This window comes from Strigops habroptila, chromosome 2, assembly GCF_004027225.2.
Source record: "Strigops habroptila isolate Jane chromosome 2, bStrHab1.2.pri, whole genome shotgun sequence".
Lineage (NCBI taxonomy): Eukaryota > Metazoa > Chordata > Aves > Psittaciformes > Psittacidae > Strigops > Strigops habroptila.
In genome coordinates, this window is record NC_044278.2 from 1811955 (window position 1) to 1837064 (window position 25110).

The 25110-nt window shown below is 39.0% G+C and overlaps 1 protein-coding gene across 6 annotated transcripts in view; it reads right to left on the reverse strand.

Moving 5' to 3' along the window:
* The window catches only part of ROBO1 (roundabout guidance receptor 1), a 709821-nt gene that overhangs the window by 358139 nt on the left and 326572 nt on the right, over positions 1–25110 (reverse strand). For all 6 annotated transcript variants that reach the window (XM_030471685.2, XM_030471686.2, XM_030471690.2 and 3 more), the window contains one exon: positions 16194–16277. In XM_030471685.2, coding sequence (XP_030327545.1) covers positions 16194–16277 — 84 coding nt within the window. The remainder of the gene's footprint in view (positions 1–16193; positions 16278–25110) is intronic.

Here is a 25110-nt window from a genome sequence, read left to right on the forward strand (position 1 = left end):
TGCATACTGTTGTTAAGATAGTCACAGAACCAGTATAATTAGTGAGCCTTAAGCTATTTAGAGCTTGAAAAGGCAAGAAACCATTCAAATGGAAAAACATGCCTGGTGTCTCTTCAGAGGGAATCAACAATCACCCGTGCAAGCCCAGGAGCCTTTAATATACCTTGTAAGACTACTTTCCTATTTAACTTGCTTTATGCTTAAAAATATTGAAGTTTGTCAGTAAAAGAAATTGTGAAGACAGGAATGAGCATGGAGCTGGATGTTGTTAATGATGTGAAGGAAGGACATGAGAAGTTGTAATTGTCAGTACATTTACAAATAGATTGTTATTTAACTCTGTCAGAACTAGAAGATGCTTGTATAGTATTAAAATATTTGAGGTTCGGTAGGTTTTCCTGCGAAGAAGTAGTCATCTCTGACTAAATAAGAAGAAAGTTCCTCTGGGCTTTGTTTTAAGCAGTGTGCATGGAACACTACAAATCATGCGGGCCACTCTGTGGCTTGTCCATCAGTCTGGTTGATAGAATCATAAAATGTTTGGCTTTGGAAGGGACCTTAAAGACCATTTAGCTCCAACCCCACTGCCGCAGACAGGGACACTTTCCACTAGAGCAGGTTGCTCCAAGCCTCGTCCAACCTGGCCTTGAACTCTGCCAGGGACAGGGCAGCCACAGCTTCTCTGGGCAACCTGTTTGTTATAGGGTAGTGTGCTCTTACTACTTACCTAAGAGCCCAGGAAGCTGAGTAGTAACTCAGTGGCAGCTAGTGCCTGGAAGTTCTCACTTCAGCTGAGACCAGCTATTCCCTTTATCTGCTGCAGTATATTTTCTATATTTCACCATCTCTCTGTTGTATCTGCTACCAAGAGACCCACTTCTGAATCTGGGTTTGATGAACTCAGCCAGGAAAGGAAAGAATGAGGGAAAAGGGCTGGCAGGGACCTTGGGGAAAGGCCAGAAGCGCATGCCACACAGCCGAACAGCAGGAAAAGCAAGAGGGTAACTCTGAAGTGTGCCAGCCCTCCCCCATTGAACAAAGACCCTTGATTGAGAACAAGAGTACAGGCCCAGGACTTACGCACTTATAACAGAGAATTTCTCAGCTTAGAGCTATTAGTGGGTGCTTGAGGAGGAGAAGGAAACAACCCCAGTGCTTTAAAGACTCATCATTCCTTCCCACCTCTTCTGCTCTATGTACGTGGTGACATGTAGAGAAGACCTTTTCTATGACCAGAGTAATACACATAGTAAGGGGGCACAGGAAAATATGGAAATTGATTATGTACCTCTATGCCTCAGGATGAAAGTTGAGGATAGGCAGTAATGTAGCCTACTGGTTAAGAATTTCTTTAACAAAGAAATCTGCAGTGTTATTTTTAAAGAAACACAGATCGATACTTGTAAAGCAGAAGACTGCATAAAGTATATGCATAAAGTATATGTCATTTCATGACTCAGTAGCTTATAACCAACTCTCTTTTGGACTTCTACTTGTATACAGAAAAGTACAGAACACATCCAGACTGGCCCAGTCATTTTCATTTTCATCCCCAGACCCATTTTTCTTTTATCCATATTATTTTCTTCCTTGCCTGTTTGCAGTGGCACTAAGAAGCCAAACTCACTGAATAAGCAGGAAATACAGACTAAATCATTTATAAGGAGCTCTGTTGCAGGGAAAAGGCAGGCCGATCACTTAGGCTCTCATAACCCTTCAATGTTGTTCCATTACAGTAGAAGAGACAAGTGGCCAGTGGGTATTTACAGTGCTTCACCCACTGACTTCTATGTAACAGTTATCTAAAAAAATTCCACGTCTTTGGAATGTTACCCTTTATTCCAAACTACAGGTTATTTCACCAGAGAGGCTCGTTATAATCCAAGACTTGACTGCGTACTCAGTGTGCATATGTTGGAATCAGGTAGCTTCAGAAGAATCCAGAATAAACTTTTATTCCATTGATCTCATCTAGTAAAAGGATAAGTAAACCCTCTGATTCTGAGATTCAGAACAGCAAGTTCGGAAGAAGCTTTTGCCCGCTTATTTTAAAAACTTAGAAGAGAAAGACTTCAAATCTTACTTTAACCATACTGCTAAATTACAGATTTAAAATCTACTTTTTTTTCTATTATTTGAGTGCTCGAATGTAGTCCTGAGAGTATGTTCTTTACCTCTACTGGGAAAACAAACAAACAAGCAAGCAAAAATACATCTTGAGAAATGCACTATACCTTGCAGGACTGGACTCTGTACTATCTTGGTAGATAAAAAAGAAGAAAACTACATTTCAAAAGCTGCTAGAGGACTTAGGATCCTACGTTGTTCGACTTGGCCTCAACCTTAACCCAGCCTTCAGTAATGTTTTGAAATCTTCCCACAAATAGCATTTATTGGATCCATTGCTTGCTGAAGTAAATGGACTGTAGTTGGATGGGCATTGGACCAGTCTTACCATGAACAGATGTGTTATGTCTAGAGGGAAATTAATATAAGCAGCAAAAGATTGAATCATACTTTCTCACTATATTCAGTTCAAGCTGTGTCCTGACAGATGTACACCACTTTCTAAAACTGTGGTACCCTGCAAGCACTAGTGCAGAGCCTATCACAAGGACACAGTTTTAGGAATGCTAACTCAGCCATTGCAAACTGCATCACTTTGATACACTTGTCTGCCTAAATACAGTGGTCCCTCTTTGATCAGGCTGCCAAAATAAATGTGTCATGATGCTTTTTCTTTATCTCAGTTCAGCTTCTGGACAGCAGATTTTAAAAGCATCTGCAGCTACAAAAAGAATTTAACCTTAATGCAAGGACATTTTCTAACCAAATAAGTAGAAAACTCATAAAGATGCCACCCGGGTATTACAAAACAGTTAATTATTCAGATTTTTATAAAAGTTAATTCTTACTAGGTTTTTTAACTAGCTGCATCCACTCTTCAAAGAACTTTTATAGACCTATTAAGAAAGACATATATGTATATTCATTCTAGGTATTATATTTACAGTCACTTGGGTTTGAAAACAAATATCACTTGTCCTCTCTATTCCGTTTTCCTCCGAGTCCCCATTCTTTTCATTTGGATCAACATTCAGCGCGTTGGCAAGCGCAGAAACACAAAGACAAGCTAGCCTGACACACGTGTATACATGTGAATAAGCTTGTAATTAACTTACATTTATATATAAATTATTTCATACAGCACTTAAATAACACAAGTATATTCAAACACATTTATTCGAATATACATTAAAACACAGTTGTTTGGCAATTCCTGACAATAACAAGAGGTCTTTACAACTCTAGGTTGTGCTCCTGGAAGAAACAGCAAACAGCTCCTAATCTCAGTAGTGGTTTTTGTCTTTATCTGAAAAGATAAAGCCTCTGCATTCTGGAGTCTAAGAGCAGCCAAATAATCTTGCTGTTTCTCACATAGTATGAGTACTAGTTTTTCAAGGAACATTTTTGGCTAAGAAAATAGTTAGCTTCGGGTAGGTTAAGATCAACAAAGCTTGCTTTTTTTGTTTGTTAAAGTTCTTACATTACAGAATCACAGATTGATTGAGGTTGGCAGGGACCTCTGGAAGGCATCTTGTCCAACCCCTCTGTTCAAGCAGGGCCACTTATAGCCGGTTGCCTAGAACCATGTCAAGATGGCTGTGGAGTATCTCCAAGGATGGAGACCACAACCTCTCAGGGCAACCTGTGTAGTGTTTGGTCACCCTCACAGTGAAAAAGTGTTTCCTGGTGCTCAGAGGGAAGGAGGCAACTGCCTGTGTTTAAGTTTGTGTCCATTTCCCATGAGCACTACTGAAAAGAGCCTGGTTCCATCCTCTTTTCACCTTCCCTTTAAGTATTTATATATATTGATGAGATCCCCATGTGTAATCACAAACTGTCTATTCCTAATAAGCTAAAAAATGGCTCCCTATGCTGATGTTCTCAAGTGAAGCCTAGACAATGACTGTCCAGCTGTTAACAAAGTGTTACAAGTAATCTCACTTGGTAAGGAACATGTACACCTCCTCTACCTAAACAAACATCTCCTGTGAAAGTTCTTCACTTCATTACAAAGACTTCCCTTTGGGATGATTACACTGTTTACCTGGCTTCTATACCCTTACAAGATCTTGAATTCTGAAAAGTTTCCACCAGGGCCTGTCTGTAATCAAAGCACTATGATTATACAGAATCTCTTTTTTCCCTCCATATCTTCAATAAATTCTTGCAAAGCCCCCAGAATGTGGGGGAAAAAAACAAATAATCAAATGTTGAATATGATATCTATATCAGCTTTATCTTTGTTTATTTACGTAGAGAGGGTTTATTTAATTTCTCACTGCATACTGATTATTTTGATGGTGTTATAGATATAATTTTATTAAGTTATTCTTAATAAACCCAGAAGTAGAAGTATTTACATTTATGCATATAAATTTTTCACAAAAATTCAGTTATCCCATGGGTGATATTGTGTGCTCAATAAGAACTGAAAATCATGTTGGCAACAGTATATGTCCATATGGTGCAAAACTATTACTACAAATTCCTACAGTATCTTTTCCAAACTTTAACAACTAAAATTTTGGAGAAAAAAACCTAAACTAAACACTAAAATCTATATAATACTTGAACATTGTACAGTAGCTTTTTTCCAGAAAAACAGGCATCTTCCTCCCCTACCAGACATTCATGTTAAATTTGCCATTTGAGGATTTGTAAGAAATCCAGAACACTGACTTTGTAACCAGTTCAATATCCTTCCACCTTTCTTTTCCTTTGTCTTGTGCTTCCTTATCAAAAAGTTTACTATTTCCATTGATGTGAAGACTCCTATATTATCCATTGTTTGTTAACAAACAATTGAGGAAAAATAATTACGTTTGAATAATGGAAAGCCTCATTACACATCAGATTACAAGTAAACAATCTTACTGAAAATGAAACAAATGATACTTTGCCATCCAAAAGTTTAAATCTACTGAAAAGCAATTTGGTTTCCCTTGGACAATACTTACTACCAGCAGAAAGAGCAAAATTTTGCATTTGGCTTTGCACTAATCCAGAAACAAGACAGAGAAATTTATTCTGCTAAAGATTAGACAGGAATTAATACAGAAAGTAGTTTTTCAGTGGGTTTTGACTGAGTAAGTAGTGAAAACAGGAAAATAAAGCAACTGGAATTTAGTACCTTACAAGAACTGTCTGATGAGTATGAAAGGAAGAGTCTAAGGTAGAGAATCTAATCAAAAAGCTAGTGCAGATTTGGAAGAGATTATTTCATAATATTCATAGCTTGAATTAATAAATGTTTTGCTTATATTTAGGAGTAAAAAATAATTTGGGATTTTCTGCAATACACAAAGCAGCAGTGAGTTTTAGTAGTAATTTTTCACCGTGCTTTAGGAAGTTCAGACAGAAACCCTAAAATTAATATGTTGTCCAGTAAATTGCACCACAGAAAACTATCTCTTTTCTTATACAAGGGTCACGGAAAAATCAATACAATTCCTTCTAAAAAGCTCTCTACGATGTTTTAGCACTTGTAGGTGATGGTTCAACTTGTTACGGTTTATGGATAAATAATGTACAAGAATCACACACACACAAAGCACTGAAATAAATGGTAGTACTTCCAGACATTTGACAAAAATCTGACATTTGGTCTGACAGATATAACTCTGGATCTTCTGATAGATGCTGATTTTTATTTTCTTATTCAGTGCTGATGTATGAAGCTGGAATGCTTTGATAAGAGTTGTGATTATCAACAGCGCTAAAAGGAGAGATCAGTTTTGATGGGAAACCATAATTTAATAGATTTATTGGGGTTTTTTAGACTCTAATGTATTGGGTTCAACACCATCTCTCAAAACATGCCTGTACTCAAGCAGGGACATTATGGTCTGGATGGGTAAACCCCAGATTAGTAAAAACTTGATGATTCATCATCTCAGCAGGTAATGGCTGGTGCTTTGCAGCCTGCCTGGAGGACAGTAACAAGAAGAGGGACTGACTGGTCTGTCGTGGGACCTGACTGGCTTAAGATCCTTATCAGTGACCTGGAGAAGGTGAGGTAGGGCACACTTCTCATGGCTGCTGGCAAAGCCAAACTGGGGCAACCAGTCCACACACCCAACAGCAGGGCTGTCGCCTGAAAAGAACCAGGCTGGCTGGAGGAATAGGCCAACAGAGATCTAATGAAATTTAACAAGGACAAATGCAGAGTCCTGCTTTGGGAAGGAAGGAAGAGCCGCCTGCATCCATACAGCCTGGGGACTGCCAGGCTGGGGAGCAGCTCTGTGGGGAAGGCCCTGGGGATCTGGGCCAGCAGCAAACTGAGCATAAGCCAGCAGCCTGCCCTGGCAGCAGTGATGGCCAGCAGCAGGGCTGGCTGTATGAGTGCAAACATGGGAGGTCAAGGAAAGGGATTATCCCTATCTACTCAGCATTCATCTAGAGTACTGCATCCAGCTTTGGGCCTCCCAGTACAAGACAGACACTGATAAACTGGGACAAGTTCAACAGAGGATCATCAGGAGCACTTGCTGGGTGTCTGAGGAGCCAGGGCTTGTTCAGCCTGGGGAAGATGCAGTTATAAGGGGGATCAAACAGCTACCTGCCCACACTGGCACAGAGGTCACAGAGGAGATGGAAGTGCACTCTTCACAGTGGCGGGAGTGTGTGGCGGGGTGAGAGACAACAGGCACAAGTCAAAACAAAGAGGTTCAGAGTGAATATAAAGAGATTTTTTTCCCCTGCAAGGACATGCAGGCAGTGGAGCGGGTTGCCCAGAGAGCGTGTGCCAGCTCTGTCCTTGGAAGTTTTCAAGACCTGACTGGATCAATCCCTGAGCAGCCTGATCTGATCCCATAGCTGACACTGCTTGGCGCAGGAGGTTGGACTAGAGACTCCAATGGTTGCTTCCAACCTGAATTACCCTGTATATCCATGATCCTCTATAGTAATTATTGTAAAAAAATGACCAACAATGTTAATATCTAACTTATAAGAAATTACCATTCAACATTTTTCTTTTCATATAATACTCAATAAAGTGCATTATTATTTAGGGATTACTTAGGGATGCCATCCAGAGGGACCTTGACACACTTGTGAGGTGGGCTGATGCCAACCTTATGAAGTTTAACCAAGCCAAGTGTAAAGTCCTACACCTGGGTCGGGGCAATCCCAGGCACTGCTACAGGCTGGGCGGACAAGAGATTCAGAGCAGCCCTGCAGAGAAGGACTTGGGGGTGTTGGTTGATGAGAAGCTTAACATGAGCCGGCAGTGTGCGCTTGCAGCCCAGAAAGCCAACCGTATCCTGGGCTGCATCAAAAGCAGCGTGACCAGCAGGTCAAAGGAGGTGATCCTGCCCCTCTACTCTGCGCTCATGAGACCTCACTTGGAGCACTGCGTGCAGTTCTGGTGCCCTCAACATAAAAAGGACATGGAGCTGTTGGAGCGAGTCCAGAGGAGGGCCACGAGGATGATAAGAGGGCTGGAGCACCTCCCATATGAAGACAGGCTGAGAGAGTTGGGGCTGTTCAGCCTGGAGAAGAGAAGGCTGCGTGGAGACCTCAGAGCAGCCTTCCAGTGTCTGAAGGGGGTCTATAAGGATGCTGGGGTAGGACTCTTCGTTAGGGACTGTAGTGGTAGGACAAGGGATAATGGCTTCAAACTTAAACAGGGGAAGTTTAGATTAGATATAAGGAAGAAGTTCTTTACAGTGAGGGTGGTGAAGCACTGGAATGGGTTGCCCAGGGAGGTTGTGGATGCTCCATCCCTGGTGGTGTTCAAGGCCAGGTTGGACAGAGCCTTGGACCACGTGGTTTAGGGCAAGGTGTCCCTGCCCATGGCAAGGGGGTTGGAACTAGATGATCTTAAGGTCCTTTCCAACCCTTACGATTCTATGATTCTATAATTTGAGACACAATAAATGAATGTTTATTATACACTAAATTTCACTCCTATGCATGTAATGAAACCATGTATGCTACTAACTTCCTACTTCTTTAAATAAAACAAATTGCCTGGCTGAAAAAAAACTAACTTGTATAACAGGCCTTGATGAGGACGGGGAGTGATCTCCTCTTACCTTTCTCATCCTGTGATAATTCATACTCTTTTGACCTACTGGCAAAAATTTGCACTTCTTAACATCTTCACAAATTGCTTTGCATACGTAATTCACTGAACTGACAGCAGTGTCTGAGGGTAATTTGCTCTGTCTTTACTCTTGCTTGGAGGCCCTCAGCAAAAAAGCCTCTCATCAACTCCAGGGGTTCCAGTCTGTGACAGTTCAAATGGAAAAGAGAAAGTATAATACGCTGCGAACGCCTTTTGTTTTGATTTTACTTGTCTAATAATTAATCAGGAACACACGAACTCAAGATTAAAGTGCTCATCCTGGGGAATCAAATCTAGTAGCCTATCATGGCCTATCACAAATTTAAATCTTCAGAAAGGACATTTCAAACTCCTGTCTGAAAACTGCTCTAGAGGGTGCTTCTGTAAAATATCCTAAATTACTATCCTATATTAACTAGGGCCTGTTTTATGCCTGCTCTTTCTTTAGTCAAGTAGTAATGTAAGAGTAAAAGCTTAGAATCACCCATTATAAGAGCACACATTCTAAGCTCTGTTTGAATATAGGCTATTTACCAATAACCGGCTTTCTTCAAGTTGTATACTCAACATGCTCTGTAGCTGATTTTTTTTCCTTGTGTGTTCTCTAAGAACATAAAGCTGGCAACAAATGTCAATCACATCCCCCTTTCATTAAGGCCTCTGTCAAAATAGACTTTCCATTTCCTGATTATATTAATAGCCCTTTCCTCCACCTTCTCCAGCTCAAATTCATTTTCCTGAGATATGGTTGTTTAGAGCAATCCCCAGTATCTCAGCTGTATCGGGGCATATACTGCTACTAATGTCACCATTGGACAAATGCCTCATAAAATGTTTTGCCCCTCCTCTCCCTTTTTTTGGTGGGGTGTGAAGGGGGATAGGGGATAAGGAGGTGGTGTCATTTTAAGTTGGTCTGAGGGCTACCAGAAACAAAATAACTTGTTGAGGATAATGGGACGTTGCTATTGCTTCCTGTTTTAATCAAAGCTCTGCCTTGAATTATAACGCAATAATGGAAGGAAGAGATTTTCTGTAATCTTCTTCATAAAAACTAGCAGTGCAAGATTTATGTAAGTGGGTGTACCTGTGCTCCAATACTGCTACTCTATGTTTTAATTATCATTGCCTGAACATCGTTATCATTGACAGGCAATTCTATCTATTGGTGTTATATTTACATCTATATTTTGATACAAATTAAACAGAATCCTCGGTATTTGTGTCAGAAGAATGCTTGCAAAAAGCAGCACAAAACCGAAAGGACCTTCCTGCCAGCTTAGATTGACATGGCAAACAGAGAGATTGCTGATAAAGAGCAGGGGATTCATTCTTTCTTTCTTTCTTCTTTCTTTCTTTCTTTCTTCCTTTCTTCCTTCCTTTCTTTCTTCCTTCCTTCCTTTCTTTCTTCCTTTCTTTCTTTTTTTCTTCCTTTCTTTCTTTCTTTCTTTTTCTTTCTTCTTTTTTAAATAAGCATAACAGTATCCATCTGTTCCTGGATTTAGAATACAGATGTGCTCTAAGAAGTAACTTTGTAAAATGGTATCGCAGAGCTCTGTACTCATTCTCCCAGTGACTCAAGAGCACACTTGCTCAGTTGGCAAGTTTTAAAAACAGAAAGACTATGCAAAACGTCTTAAAAGCTAGGTTTGTACATATCCTGAGATGCGAAAGTCAAGAAATCTACTGTGTGTAACCACTAACAATAAGGACTCTGTACCTGCAATTAAATTAATGTTGCTGCTATCTAATCTAGTGATTCATTTAGCTCTGTCAGATGTCTATTGGTTCTGCAGTGCGAACAAGCATCTGTTTTTCCATTCAAGTTGTTGCCATGTTGAACTCTGTGCAATATAAGCCATGCCAACAGCTTACTTGGAATACTTGAATGGAAACAAGATCTTTATTTTGTTCAGACATCGCTACCTACCTGCTTCACATCTGAAATTACAGCCTCCTCCCAGCCCAAAATACCCCAGATCTACAACCTACATCTTTTTGCATTCCATTAGACAAACTGCGCTTTTGTTTCATGTGATTTTTCCCCCAATACCATTCTTTCTAATCCTTAAAGATGATAATTTAGAAGGAATTTCAAATCAAATAGCAACCATTTCTTTAAAACATTCGTATGTGTCATCGTGTTGCATATCATAGCTTTTTCTCCTCTCAGCCACAAAACCTCTTTGTATATTTATTACTTCTACTAATGTGTTAGAGAAGAAATGGCTGAAAAATACTCCATTTCTCACAGGATAAGTAAGTATTACTCTAGATTTCCTCCTTTCATGTCAAAGAAGTCTTAGAAGACTTCTTGAATGTGTTTTTAGAACTTCCGCTTTTCAAAACAGGCACTTTATAATACATAGGATAACCTATGTAAAATTACTGGAATAAAAAAAGAAATGTCTTAGAAATTGCCATAAAATCAAGAGAGATTTCCCCTTCATTTCCTGAAGTGCTCACCAAGGGCAATCTGTCTTATTTGACATGGGACAAAGGGTGATCCACTACGAACAGTTCTCCTGATCACATAACAACATAGTAGTAAAAAAGAAAGGTAATGTAAGAAAAAGGGATGGGATCTGTTGTCATACAAAAGAACACCACCCCATGTTTTCATTATTAAAAACGCGGAAAAAAATCGAAGGCTAACTTTCTGTCACACGTGGGAACCATGGGACTTCTTTGCATACTGCAAGAGTTTTGAGAAAACTATGAATAAAAAGTTTATTTTGAAAGATTCCTTTAGAAAGCCATGAATCTACTTAATGAGGAGTGGTGATCCTTGTCTGCAAACGTTTGACTATACAGTGTTAATTTAACAAGCCATCATTCTGGCCTCTATAAGACAAGCGATACTCTGTGATCTGTTAAATGATCCCCAATATTTATGTCACAGTTGATTTAACGGGAAATGTGCTACTTCCTGGGATATAATGCATGCACACACTTCAACAGCACAGCACAATGCAATCTCAGAGATTACTCTGCAGCCATTGATTATGTAGAAAATAACTGAGGCTCATACTTGACGCTTACTACCCTTATACTATCCTGGGAAGGAAAAAAGAAGCTCGTGAACTAAAAGTGTGAATGGTGTCTTTACTAATCAGGCTGGCAAACCACATGAGAAATCTGATATGGAGACAGTAATTACTTTACTCTTTTCTTGAAAATCTGCTCTAGTGGGTAAATATTAAATAGAAAAGTATATTTAGTAGTCTTAGTCAAGACAGCTTTTAGCATATGCGCTTCCTCAGGTTTCCTCACTCCCTGCTGCAGGGTTGTGGCTCTCAAAGCCTCCTGGGCACCAAGGGACATGATTCATCATCTGCTCCATTTGACCACTAAACACAGGCTCTTCTCTTAGAAATCCTGACTTTAAGACCTTTCCTTCTATGAGGTTTCTTGGGTTTTGTTGTTTGCTTTTTTCCCAAATTCTCCATCTCCTGAGTTCCTCCAGTATCTTTTTTGGATGATTTTCTGCATTTCTCCTCTCATATACAGTGGGAACTTTCCTAGATCTTTTCGCTTGCTTCCCATCCTTGTCTGTTTGTCCCTGTCGTTATGTCCCTGTACTAATGTCCGTGTACATTAGTGAAAAAATAATGATGGGTGGTAAGTTAAGGGTTTCTTTCCGCTCTAAAATAACTGTCCAAACAACAGTCTTTGACATCTCCACAGCCTAAACTTGACAAAGATCTGAATGCCTGCTTGCATCTTCCATTCCCCTGCCTGCCTTTGGTGATCAGAAAAGATTTCATTATATTCTCTGGTGCACACCCTTATCACCTAGTTCTCCTTTCAGAAGCTAGATCCAAACTGATAGAGGTGGGATTGCTTGCAATCGTTTTTAGGTATCTACATCACTGCCAGTCATCTAAAGTTCCCCTAAAGTCTGGAGAAAGAGAAACAAGCACAGTTATAGAGCACTTCAGAAAACTACTTTCAATGTTATCCTTAGGGCAAATTAAATACAAACCAAAGTATCAAATTTATATGCTTTTATCCTATTGAATGCCACTGTGATCTGGCCTGTTCATAGGTAAAATAGTAATTTAGATTTTTTACTATTACACATCTTAACTATGCAATTATTTTCCAGTCTGCCTTGACAGAGTAGAATTGGTCTTTTGTGAGATGTAGACAAGATAATCTTCCTGGCTTATTTCTTTAAACTGATAGAGTTACAGTTAAAAGTTTTGGGTTTTTTTTTTTAACCCTAAATCCTTTGCTGAATCAATCCAGATATGCCTAGCACATCTTTAATATTCTACCTACGTGGTGACATCAGCTTTTACATGTTTTTGATTCTTAGCATTTCCCTTTTATCAGATATGCAAGAGAAAACCTTCTTATAAGCTCCTTCAGTCTAACATCAGTGCCATGCACATGGAACAATCTTCAGTGATTGCAGTTCCTTTCTTGATTAGTTATTTATTCAGCCACTATTTATTCACATTACCAAAATGAGAATTTTTGGAAAATATTTGATGTAGATGTATATGCAGTCTTTCCATTTGGGTCTACAGTTAACAATTAATAATTAGAGTTATTAATAATATTATAGTTAATATCTAATAATACAATAATCAAGTAGAAATGTTATGTTTAATAACTATAATAATAATAATAATAATGCGTATTTTTATCATAAAACCTGATGATCTCCAAAAAGTACACCTCAATATGCTATTGATTAGGGAGATAAAAAATTCTGGTTTTGTCCTGTCACATACTAAGAATTATGAGAAGTCAAATACAGATTCATCATTTTCCCATCATAACAGTCTTGAAATTAACCTGCTTCAATCTTTATCTGAAATAGCTTGGGTTAGCAACTCCTCTCTCCTTCCCCTGAAACTAGCTGATGTGTTTGCGGCTTGGTACAAGGTTACTTCTCAAGTAGCACATCCACAGTGGAGACAACTGGGGTAGCCCAAAATCTCTCGATTTAAAGAGGACTTTAGGAAAAGACACTGAAACATTCTCTAAGAGTCATGTACCTCCACTTCAGAACAGTATGAAACAGCTGCATATATTAATCTTGAAAAACACATGTGTAAAGAAAAAATTGTAGGAAAAATTATAATCTTTAATCCTGAAACTTCCCATACTAGTGAATGCTTTGATTATTTACCTTGCAGCTAAACTTGTATGGAACTAGGAGGAAGATGCGCCCTACAGTGTATCACTACTCTTAGTATGACTAAAATTTTATGATCCTACTGTATAACAGCAGTTGTCAGCTTGTTTGCGTTTTGTCCATTCAGACACCACCTGAAGATAAATATGGGATTAAAAAAATTAGCTGCTGCTTTTTTTGCCCCTCAGTCCTGGACTTTATCTGAGTGCTTTTAGGAATGAGACAGAGTTTTGTCAGTACAAACAAGCTTCTGGAATGGTTTCCTATCGGAGAATGGAATTCTATAGGTAAGAGAGCAAAAAATCATCTAAGAACTCTTCTGTAAACTCCAAGAATTCCATATTAGGTTCACATGAACAGACCCGTAAATTAGAAAAAAATGGAACTTTACCTGTAAGATTGCATTACAGTTAATGTCATTTTTAAAAATCCTTGCCGATTACTATAGAAATCTGTTGGACTAATTTTAATAAATACCTCAGGGCTTTTCCATATAAACCATACACACATAGTACTACTGATTGCTGTTACATAATGGAGAGAAAATACTGGATCATTATATCTTTCAACATGAAAAGCTTGGTCTTTCCTGCATTTAGTGAGCAATCAAATAGAGGCACAGAAACTTCAGTTAAACAAAACCAGCCATCTTCTCAGTTTTCATTTTTGTTCAGCTTGTGTTTGCTTCTAACTTGATCCTGACTTTTGCGCTCGCTTGGAAAACGCCTATTGAAACGCAGCCTAGAGTTAAGATCCGCAGCCACTGGGGAACTACTAGACCAGGGTCTGATTTTCTGAGTCCTCCCAGATGACCCCATTAGCCTCTGAGAGGCAGGTTAAATGTCTGCAATACCACACAGAGGCCTGTCCTTGGACACGGTGCCCAGATGTGATGTGCGCACCTTGATACTGGTGAAGGATCCTCGTGGGTGGACAGATGCAGAAGGGTCTGTGCTCTGCTCAGGAAGTTGTCCCATGTCCCAGGCTCAGTGGAGAGGTAGTCTTAAACACTGCCTTATATGCCTTAAATACTGTCCGACAAGATGGGGACAAAGTCTCCTTTGCGAAGCAGCACTGCCTTTATCCCTTGCACCCTCTGCCTGCCATCACCTACCTATCCCATTTGCCATGGGGGGTCCCGTGCCAAGCCTCCAGCCCCTCTCTGAAACATGCCAGTGGGAAAAGGTAATAGTATCTCTCACTGGTATCTCCCTGCTACTCTTGTGGCTAAAGAGGCTTGTGGGGAGTTCATGCGGGACCCCTTTTCCCACCTCCATGGGCAGATATGGAGATGTGGGGAGTGGGAATCTACCTGTGAGGCACCAGTCCCAGGCCAGGGAGGGGCGAGGGGGCTGGAGGGAACCGATTGCTCCTCTCTAGGTAAAACTAAGCAACTTTAATAACAGAATTTGACTCATGGTCCCAAGCGGCTGTTTAAACACAAGATGCAGGATCACCATTCCCAGCCCTGTTTTCTGAAAACAAAAATCTAACTCATAGTAAGTTAAAAAAGCATTCTTTAGGCTATACTAATTTTCATTTTGTCAATATAATGATCTCATGTGCAGCAGGAGCATAGATGTGCCAAACTTGGAGTAAATATTCAGAAAGTAGAAAAATCTAAATAATCCACATGCAGCAGAGTTCATGCTATGTTTTTCTAAGAAAGCATTTATCATCTTGACTGAGGGGAAATCTGTATTTCTTTGTTTTTTGCCTTTGTAGAAAATAGTATCTTAAACTGGAATAAAATTATGTATCAAGATTTTAAACCACATGCAGGGATAATTGTGAGGGGTAGGCGATGAAAGCTATAATCATTGTGAGTGGTGTATAACAGACCTGAAGATTTATGAATGGACAAGAAATTACTCCCTCTTTTACACCTATCTTCTTGTATCCTGTAAGAGTGTCTTAGTTATGAATATCTGATTCACACACTTCTGTTAATTACCTGACTATATGCAATTTTACAGAGTGTGAGCAGTGGTAGCACTAGTAACCCACCAGAAAGTATTTAAAGAACATCTTCCAGTTAAATGCCCAACTTGTTCTCTCTCCCTCCCTTTCCAAAAGTTGCTACCGCCAGAAGAATTACTCTTACAACCTAAAGGTTATTTAGATTTAGAGTCTGCCCTGTACTGCGCCAGCAGTAGTTCATGAAAACCCTACAATCAGGGACTCTGCAGCTGAGCCTGGGCCGTGGTCAGTAGCATGACTCCTGGAGCTGAGTATCATTTCAGTGTGCAGAGGAGTTACAGAATTGGGTTCCTCAGAGATCACTGCTGCAACACACCGTATGGTGCTGCTTATCTGTGGCTTTTCCTGTTTGGCCTAGAGACAAGTTTCTCTAGTTTATGCAAAGCAGAAGTCAATGAAACAGATTCTTCTCCAATCACATTTTAGTGTCATTTGGATTTGTTTTCCCTGCTGCAATGTATTTTACTTTTGTTTATAGCAGAAACAAAGCAAAATCAAACAACAACAACAAAACCCAACCAAACAGACAGACCAAAAAAATCACCACAAAATGAACATGTGGAAAACCCGCTGCCTTTGGCCTTTGGAAAAATTTCTTTGAGATGATATATTGCCTCATGCACTAATATTCCCACGATTCGAAGGAAAATAATGGGTGCATTGTTTCAACAATAGAATAATCACTTTAAACATTTAAATCATTGAAATGTACCAACACACACATAAAGACAATAAAATTTAACAATTATGTTAAAAGGCACAATGTTTCCCAACAGTACGAACAATGTTGGACTTCTAGGGTGATGGTGAAAGATAGGCAGGTAGCAAAGGTGATTAAAACCCCACCAGTGTACAGGTGGTAATGGCAGATGTAGGTGGAAAGCATCAGAAGGAGGTAGTCAAGGAATATTTTGGAAAGATGCACTCTACCTGTGTAGCCCAGTGAATTGTCGCCATTATCAGAGGTGGGGAGTGGTGTCCCGTTGTCGTTCCCCCTCTCTAGGTCGTCGGAGTCTGTCGGAAACAACACCAGAGCTGCTGATGGGGTCACAGGAGTAACAGTAGTTGCCATTTTGATCACAACACGTCCAGACACAATTAAATCCACACATGACAGCAAGAACCACAGTGCCAGTGCACCTTCGTCCTTCCCCCGCCTGCGTGGTGGTGGTGCCCAGCTAAAGGTGGCTGCGAGCATTGCCCAGGGTCACCAAAACGCTGCCTGCTGCCCCTCTCTGCCCAGTCCAAGCCTCACTCTGCAGCCTGCCCGACGCAGTGGCCACCCTGCCAACCAGCCAGCACAGGCTGTGGTGAGCATATGGGGACGGGAAGGCAAGGGAGCTGACTGCTAGCATTGCTAATTTCCCACCTTATTGTTAATCAAAGCTATTGACTGTGATCACTCCCCATCATCGCTTCATCTCCTGGCAATTACAGACTCAAGGGACTTCACCTCTTTGTGGGGAGGAGGCGGGGGGGACAACTGTGCCTTGGCAAGCACGGGGAGGGGGGGCTGCTCTACTTCTTCTGGAAGATGGGCAGAGGAGAGGCCCCTCTATGAAAAGGCAACAGTTTAGCAGCATAAGGAGTAAGGTGCATTTTCTGAGCTGAAAGATGCTCGCAAGAAAAAAGATTTATATCACATGAACAAAAAATAAAACAAGGGAAGGCAGCTGGTCAGCTAAATACATAAATGAACACGTTTTAAGACCCCAAGATAAATTGCTGATCAAACCACCGCAAAGCACCACGAAGATAATTCAAAATAACTAAATCATTCAAAGCAAAAAATAAAACGAAAATCCCAGTGGTTCTGAAAACAAAACAGCACAACCTAAAGGAATTTGTTGTCAGTCTTTTTACTCTTGTCTATACGACTTAATGTAAAACTGATTTTTTAAACTTTAACTCTATTTTTAATTTACTTTTGATAGTGCACTGGCAGATAACAACTAAAAAGAAACATTCATATTCTGTTCAGAAAAAGCTGCAAGAACCAAACCTCATTGCGAAGATATCACTAACATAACAATAGGCTGCTAATTTCTTTCTCCTGTTGACAGGTGTCTGATAATTTATTAATTATTGTAAAGATCCTGAATAGGAAAGATACATTTTGCTTTCTCACACACAGACATATTCTGGACTTCTATAATGACTGAAAGTAACTTCTCCTTTTCAATAAAATGCACATCCTGCTAAAAATCATTCTGAAGTTTCACAGAACACCTAAAGCAACAACATATGAAATTAAACTAGTAAAAAACATAAGTGTATTTTTTTCTGGACACTTCATGTTGTTACCTCAATCAATCTGATTTTTAAAATGTGATGCCAAACATCACATTCATATTCTCTATTCATTTTTTAATCAATCTTTCAGATAGAGCATCCTTACAATTAAAAATCTTTTTAATGAATAACAGCAGAGAAACAAAAAGAAAACCAAAATCCTCAAGAACAATCCACTTAAGGAGACTTATTGGGAAAAAATGTCTTTTAAAAAGTCAATTAAAATATACTGGTGTGCAAATTAAGAAAATCAAAGGCCAAATAACAAAAAACAACCAGGAATCAAGGTGGTGCTTCATCTTAGCAGATGAAAAGAGTTAAATACGTTCATTTATTGGTCCATTCGTCTTTGCTGCCTCACTGATGGCCAATGTCACGTATATCTTTAAAATCTGCTCTGAAAATGGCTGCAGAGCTACTGGATCAACATTCTGTTTCTCCAGATTGCTCAGTTATTTGCATTCAAAGGTTGATTGGGTCAGAGTTTTAAATTACAGCAGTAAACGACAGAAGGAGGGGACTTTTTATTAAATCAAGTGGCAGAGGCTGTGCCTACTTTTTTTAGGGCAAAGATTTGTAATCGACTACAGAAAGCTCATATTGGGTTTTCCAGCAACAGACCTGCTGATCATCATTTTGAATGATTGATTGCCTTCTAGGAGATTTAACCACACACTACTCAAAATGATGAAGAAGCAGTAAGATGCACTGAAAGCTACCGAAGGGTTCTACTCATCAGTGTAATATCTAGCATCATGTACAAAATACAACTACATAATAAATTGGTCTTTTTTACACAATATACATCCTCAGACAGAGCATTCCCAGCAATGGGCCACCCTCCTTGTAAGACCTCACCAAACAACCAATGCCCTTTATCATTGGTTTAAATTGTTTTAAACTCCTAAGCCTCACTTAGAAGTTTAAATAGGAGCAGTCTCCATTTCAGAAATGCTGTGCATTCAATACAGCCAACAGGACAGGAAAGCAGAAGCTTTAAAAACTAGGCTACCTCTACTTGCAGCCATTTAGGCATGAAAATCTTGGCTTCAGTCTGTCCACTGGTGGAAATGAGGAGATTAGTCTAACTACTGATATTCACATTATATCTGTTGGTGGCAATGCTCTTGTTGTTTACAATCCAAAACCACACAGACATTCACTCTCATTGTTTGAGAAATGTTGCTTTTCCACTTGATATCGAACATGATATTCAACTTATGTTAAATTACGGTATCTGGCTGGAAACTACTTTCATTAGTGATGATCACTGATGTTCAGTTCTCTCTGTGGGTGAATTCTACCCCTTTCACTGAACAATAAGTCTGCACCCAAGTCCTACACTCCAGGCTGTGGCCCCCTGCACTGGGCTGACTTTAATTTCAGCTCTGTCACAAGATCCAGCTTTGCCTTTGCTTGGGAGTCCCTGTTAAAACTTAACAGAAATAAGTACTACTGACTTACATGGCACATTTCACCATGAGACTGCTGTGAAGGCACTCTGTTGCATGAATAGTAAAGGGCCTGAATGTTAAGATGTGATGTATTGCTTATGACTACCACGCTGTAGGATCAGGCAATTTTCCTCTTGGCTTTCCTAAATGTAAGGAACAATTTTACATCTTTTACACTTTTACTCTTTTTGAACCAGTTGCCCTGCCAAATAAAAGGTGAAGAGAATGAGTTATAAAACCTGGGACAATTCACTCAGTACATAAGAAATTTACAGCTTGGCCTGAGTTAGAGCAGAGGCTGAACTTGGTGCCATCCCTCAGAGAAATGCCATAATCACTCTATAACAGGTTTCATAGAAATGACAGACAGCATGTCCCTCAAAAAGGTTGAACATCTTGGTAGAATTTCTGTGAAGGCTTAACTACCAAAAAGAAAAAAGGAGCAAGCCAACCCTTATCAATTGCTACCATACTTTTCTTTCACAAGAGCACTTGAGAGAGGCCTCATTTGGCAGGGAGAACCCCCTCATCATGAAGAAAAATACCTCATTCCCTCTTTACACAACTGTCTCCAGTGCCACCACTTGCCCATTAAGTTGGGCAAGTGTCTTAAGGCATTAAAAAAAAAACAACCAACAAACATCTATTTTGACTTGTTGGAAGAGTGCTAAGCACGGAGTGGTCTAGCTTTTTGATGGAATGGTTTCAAGTTTAGTCAGTGCAGCCCAAGTACAGATGACACCTTCAAAGCAGCAATAAGATTTGGCTTAATCATACAAGTTCAGAATAAGTTTAGGTGGTCCAATGACAGTCAGATATCACCAAAGATTTATGTGAAGGTAGGGAACCTTTTCCAATTAAATTTCCACTGAAATCTGTCCTTCCATTTTATTGGACTGTAGCAGGTGCTACTAAACACCGTTCCTGCTTTAATTTACATCTTTATTTCTGTAAAGGGAACAGAAAATCAGAATACTAAATATTTACTAGTTTGACTCATTTTCTCAGCTCCTACAACACCTCAAACCAGACACATTTATTTTCGTAACTACTTACATTTAAGTTCTTTGTGCAATTGTAACCTCCAAAATTATATTAAACATGCTTTTAACCATGGCTCTGCTATTCATAGAAAAGTCACTAATGTTTTGGGTTTTTTTTTCCCCCACCAGTCACCGAAAGTGATGCCATCAGTTACTGCTTCTTTTGTACCAAGGAGAGATGTCTGTATGACATGCTTTATTGACGATGCATCCTTAAAAGTCCCTAAATGATTCAGTGTTGATGCCCTGGACCATCCTCCAGAAGGACATAAAAAAAAACACTGAAAAGACCTAATCAGACACAACTTACTATTATAGGAATCTCACGTATCTCTGTTTCTACACTGGTCATTGTTTATGTGAAATTAAAGCCACCTACTGACAAATATCTGACTACAAAAATAGTTACCATATTTAATTCCAAAACATATAACTTCATTATTTCTTGTTATGTTTCTCTAAATTTTACTGTCGTCATCGGCTTGGGGGTAAAAAATTGGGAGGAAACAGCATGAACAGCATTTTGCAAATGAACATTAATAAAAGATTAAGGTGAAGCAAATGAATATAAACTACTATCAATATTAGGATTGTGTTCTACAAATTGGATCAATTCCCATTGATTCCTTTCTAGTGATCTAGAGGAATTCAGGAAGAGGCATCAGAAAAAAACCAAACAACTGTGAACACATCAAACCACAACCTAAGATGAGGAACTAAATTAGTAGTCTGGGGGTTTTTCGGTATTTTTATTTATTCTACATTTTAATTAGAGTTACAGTAGAAATACACTATAATATGTCCTAAAGCATATTTGATTTAATTCTATTTCATCATTTGATTATTCAATAATGACAAAACATTTTATGCTATTGGAGTGTAGGTATGTAAGAATAGTACCTAGGGGAGAACTACTGTTCAATTAATATATCTATGAGAACTAACTTTTGTAGAGAGAAGTACTATCTAAAATTATATGTTTATTTAGAAAAGTACAGACAAGCTTTCAAGAATGTAAACCTATTCTTCAGAGCTCTAACAAAAACAAAAAACTTCAAACTATGTGCAGAATTGGGAACAGTTAGGCCACCCTTAGACTGTCACACTTACAGGTCTGCATCAGAAGCTTATGCAGCATATAGATGATTAATCTGGAGAATATCCTTATTGACATTTCACCTTACCTGAAAGGAAATACTCTATTATTTTTCATAAGACTTACTATATCAACTTTGTAGAGACATTCACATCCAGCAAGCTAACTAGTTTAAATTGGATAACTTCAGGGAGTTGTGGCCGCTTTCATCAGCTAAAAGTCTCCACAAGTAATTAGGATGATCTTCATTAAAACTTTACACTGCTCAGTGCCTCATCCTGAAAGCTAAGGAAGGTTTAAGCCAAGGGAAAAAAGCAAGAATTTGTTCTCACACAATGCCTTTATTCTGAGGATCTGGAACAAGTAAATTACAAATAAATCCATAAGGATGCTTTTCATTAACAGTTTCTACAAGTATGTTCTAGCAACTCAATAGGTGGTTCTAAAAATAAAATGTACACTTATGCACAGGTACAGAAATGTTATTCTTTACACACAAGAAAGAATTTTCTATTAAGAACAGAACACTTCATGGTATTAAAAAACTCTTAGAAACAGATTTTTCTAAAACAAGGAAGAATACAGATTTTATTTAATGGTTTGAGTATTTCTTTGGTTGTCTTCAAAGATCAGCACAGATGACTGACATCCTGACAAAGCCCTCAATAGTGGATGCTATTTAAACACTTTTCCTTCCCTTCATTTTCATGATTCATTAACAGCTTTTACCTCAGTAAAAGGTAAATGAGACTTTAAGTTATGCAAAAGCAGTAAACAACCTCTTTGCATCTTATTTATTTATTTTGGAAGGAGGTAGTAAACATAGTTGTTAGCAACTTCAACACAGATCCAGCAAATATATTTTATGGAGTAGCATAACTATGACTGTTGGGTTTGTTGTTTGGGGTTTTTCTTTAAATCTGCTTCACTTGCTTTCAAATTTAAAGCTGAAGCCTTATGTGGGGTCAGTCACACAGGAAACCATACGAATATAATAATATAGCAACATTTCTGACCCAACACTTAAATTCTCAAAACTTGGTATTTAGCAGAGAGCATGGAAATATGCACTCTAAGTCTTTGATGCTCCCAAGCTTGTTTGTTGTCCTATCTCCACTTCCCCCCACACCTTGACTTCCTCTAGCTCTTTATGGCTCTTCTTAGGCTGTCTCTTGTAGCTCTCTCCTGTCCTGCATCTGCTCCCCTTTCTTTCCCTACCAGATAAACCTGAAGTTAAGAGCCATTCAGACTAATTAAACTGTGCTGGAAGTGAGTTAACAGGTGGTGGCCCCAGCTGCTTCAGTTGCAGGGGTAGATATGAGGCCCATCACTAGCCTATACAAGGCAAGGTACTATGACTGATTACGACAAAAAGGCATTTTCTAAGGAGGGACAACCAGATTTATAACAGAACTTTCTTCTCTAAGGCAACAAGCAAACTTTCTCCAGAAAATACAGAAATAAGTCATTTATTCTGAAGTGCTTACCGGTCATTTGACTATGTTTAATATGGCACAGGAATAAGAGCTATTTGGCACAGGTTTCCCCATGTCAATATTTTGTTCTGAATTTGACCTTACTTTAGGAAATTTCCTCTTGCTTGGAAGCTTTCTTATTTTGTTTTCTTCCCAGTAAACTTACATGTTTCTCAAGGGAGTTCTGATTACTGTGACAACTACTATCCAGACATTTAAATAATAGCAACTAGCACCATGTGCAGCTGAAGAACTGGTTATGCAAGCTTCCCATGCAATCCTCTAACTCCACTGGGCTTCTTTCAATAATCCCATAACCATGTAACCAACTCTATGAGACTACAGCAAGTCCTCCAGGCATTAACCCCTGGAGCTGCTCCTTTTATGACTTTAGCCCTCTTAAGTTTGTTTTGAGGCTGAATTATTCAGCTGCTTTACAAGTAGCTGCCCCCAAAATAGTACCAAAGAACTGGGTTCATTTTCTCTTTACGGTAGAACTGGAGCACAGCAAGAAACCTATCATGCTTAATTGCATCTTTTTTTATTCAGCTGAGTGGCAAACTTAGGAAAGGTGATGAATTTCCCTCATTAATGACTATTACAGACAAACAATGAAAAATGAGGAATTAATTCAACATGCCAACTGCAATAACCTTACAGCCACATGATTTGAAATTAAAACCGACATAAAAATGAACATTGAAGGGGACATAGGCAATTCAAAAGCTGAGAAAGCTCTTTCTCAACCCCTTGCTTTTTGGTATATGCAAAGTCATCTTCTAATTTGTCAAAGACATATCTGCAACACAGCTGTGTCATTTACATTTTACTAGTCTATGTGCAGAACTCAGTGTGAAGAATAATATTAAATCAATGTATGTCTGCTTGGTTATAGAAAGAATGGACAAACTGCACTGATACACTGTCTGGCAAGGGAATATATTGCACACTAGGTAAGCCTATTCAAACTGCTAGATAAGCAAGAAGGTCTTTCTGACCTCACAAGAATCTCAGGTCCTTTTTTGAAGGAGACAATTCCTAGCTGTCCTGGCTTGGTTCCTTCCCACCCTTCTCTGCTGCACCCTCCCTTCCTCTCACCCCCCCTTTCCTTTAGAAGGACAGCATTTTGAACTGTTTTGCCGTTGCCCACACAAGTTCTTTACTTCCCAACAGTGACTTCAGCCATGTTACAATTACTGGTACCCTTAACATTGCAATTTCTCAGAGGAAATGTGTCCAGTTTTCGCTCTGAAGGTCCTCTTCCTTTCATACTTAAAGACACGCATGTTCTATTAACCTGTATTCTGCACAATGTAAAAACATGATGATGCTATATCCTATGGGGTGGTTCAAGGATTAAAACCAGGTTTCAACCCTGTTGTAATTTACAATTATAATCTTTGTAGCCTAACAGGAAAGTAAATTAGTGAGTAAGGAACAGGGATGATTTTGAAGCAAAAAGGAGAACTGCAAGGTAAACAAATACACTGACTTGCGAAAAGGCATGTAGTTGAAAAACTTACCATGCCAATTAGTACAGCTCTACAAGAATAAATCTATAGCAAGCTACAAGCATCATCAAATCACAAATACATATCCATGCAAAGTAGAAATAAATTGAGTCTGTCCAGAATTCCCTTTCCTATTCACATTCCAAGACAGTGAATTATCTGCAGGTATCAAATGATACTCACTTGCAACACAATTTACTATATTTCTTTTTTTAATTTTAAATCCAAAGAATGTTTTCTTTTACTCATACTAAGCAGAGATAAGTACTTCAGGGAAATTTTTGTCTTTCAGTATTAGATCACAGGGGTTCTTTCTGTAAAGCTTTTCCTAAGAGCTACTGCTTTTGTGCAGTGTAATGAAATGCATCCTACAAAGGAGGTTTTTAAGTTTGTCCCTTGGAGAGAAGAGAAACCATACAACAGGTGTTCCTCCTGTCTTTGTTTACCTGAGCTGACTACCCGCTGCTCAGAATCATATCCTTAAGAAAAAAAAAGATGGAGCATGTAAGTATTTGCCTGGAAAATTTGATATTAGGCTCAAGTCCTTCCTTTTTAAAGCAGCAAAATGCTCCCATTGACTGTACGCGGGGTTCTGTTAGCACAGCTGTGAATACTTCAGGGAAATGGGAGAAAGAGCCACAAATAAAGAATTAGCAATTACTATCTACCTTATAATGAAACGTACACATATGTCCCCACCAACTTAATAATTCTCAGTGTGAACCGGGAAAGACTGGTAAAATGGTGGTTCAGTTAATTTAATGGTTCCTAGTGGTTCCTTAGCATCTTCCAGCTGGGAATCTCATTTCTCACTGTGATTAATGTCAGCCTCAAAAGAAAGCACAGGGTCAAAAATTGCTCCAAGTTTATGAACTCAAACTCCAGACAAAATAGAATGACAATGAAATTAAATAGCTGAAGAGAACAATCAATAACTCTTCTATCTTGTCAGAATTCAGCTCTGCAAAATTAATAC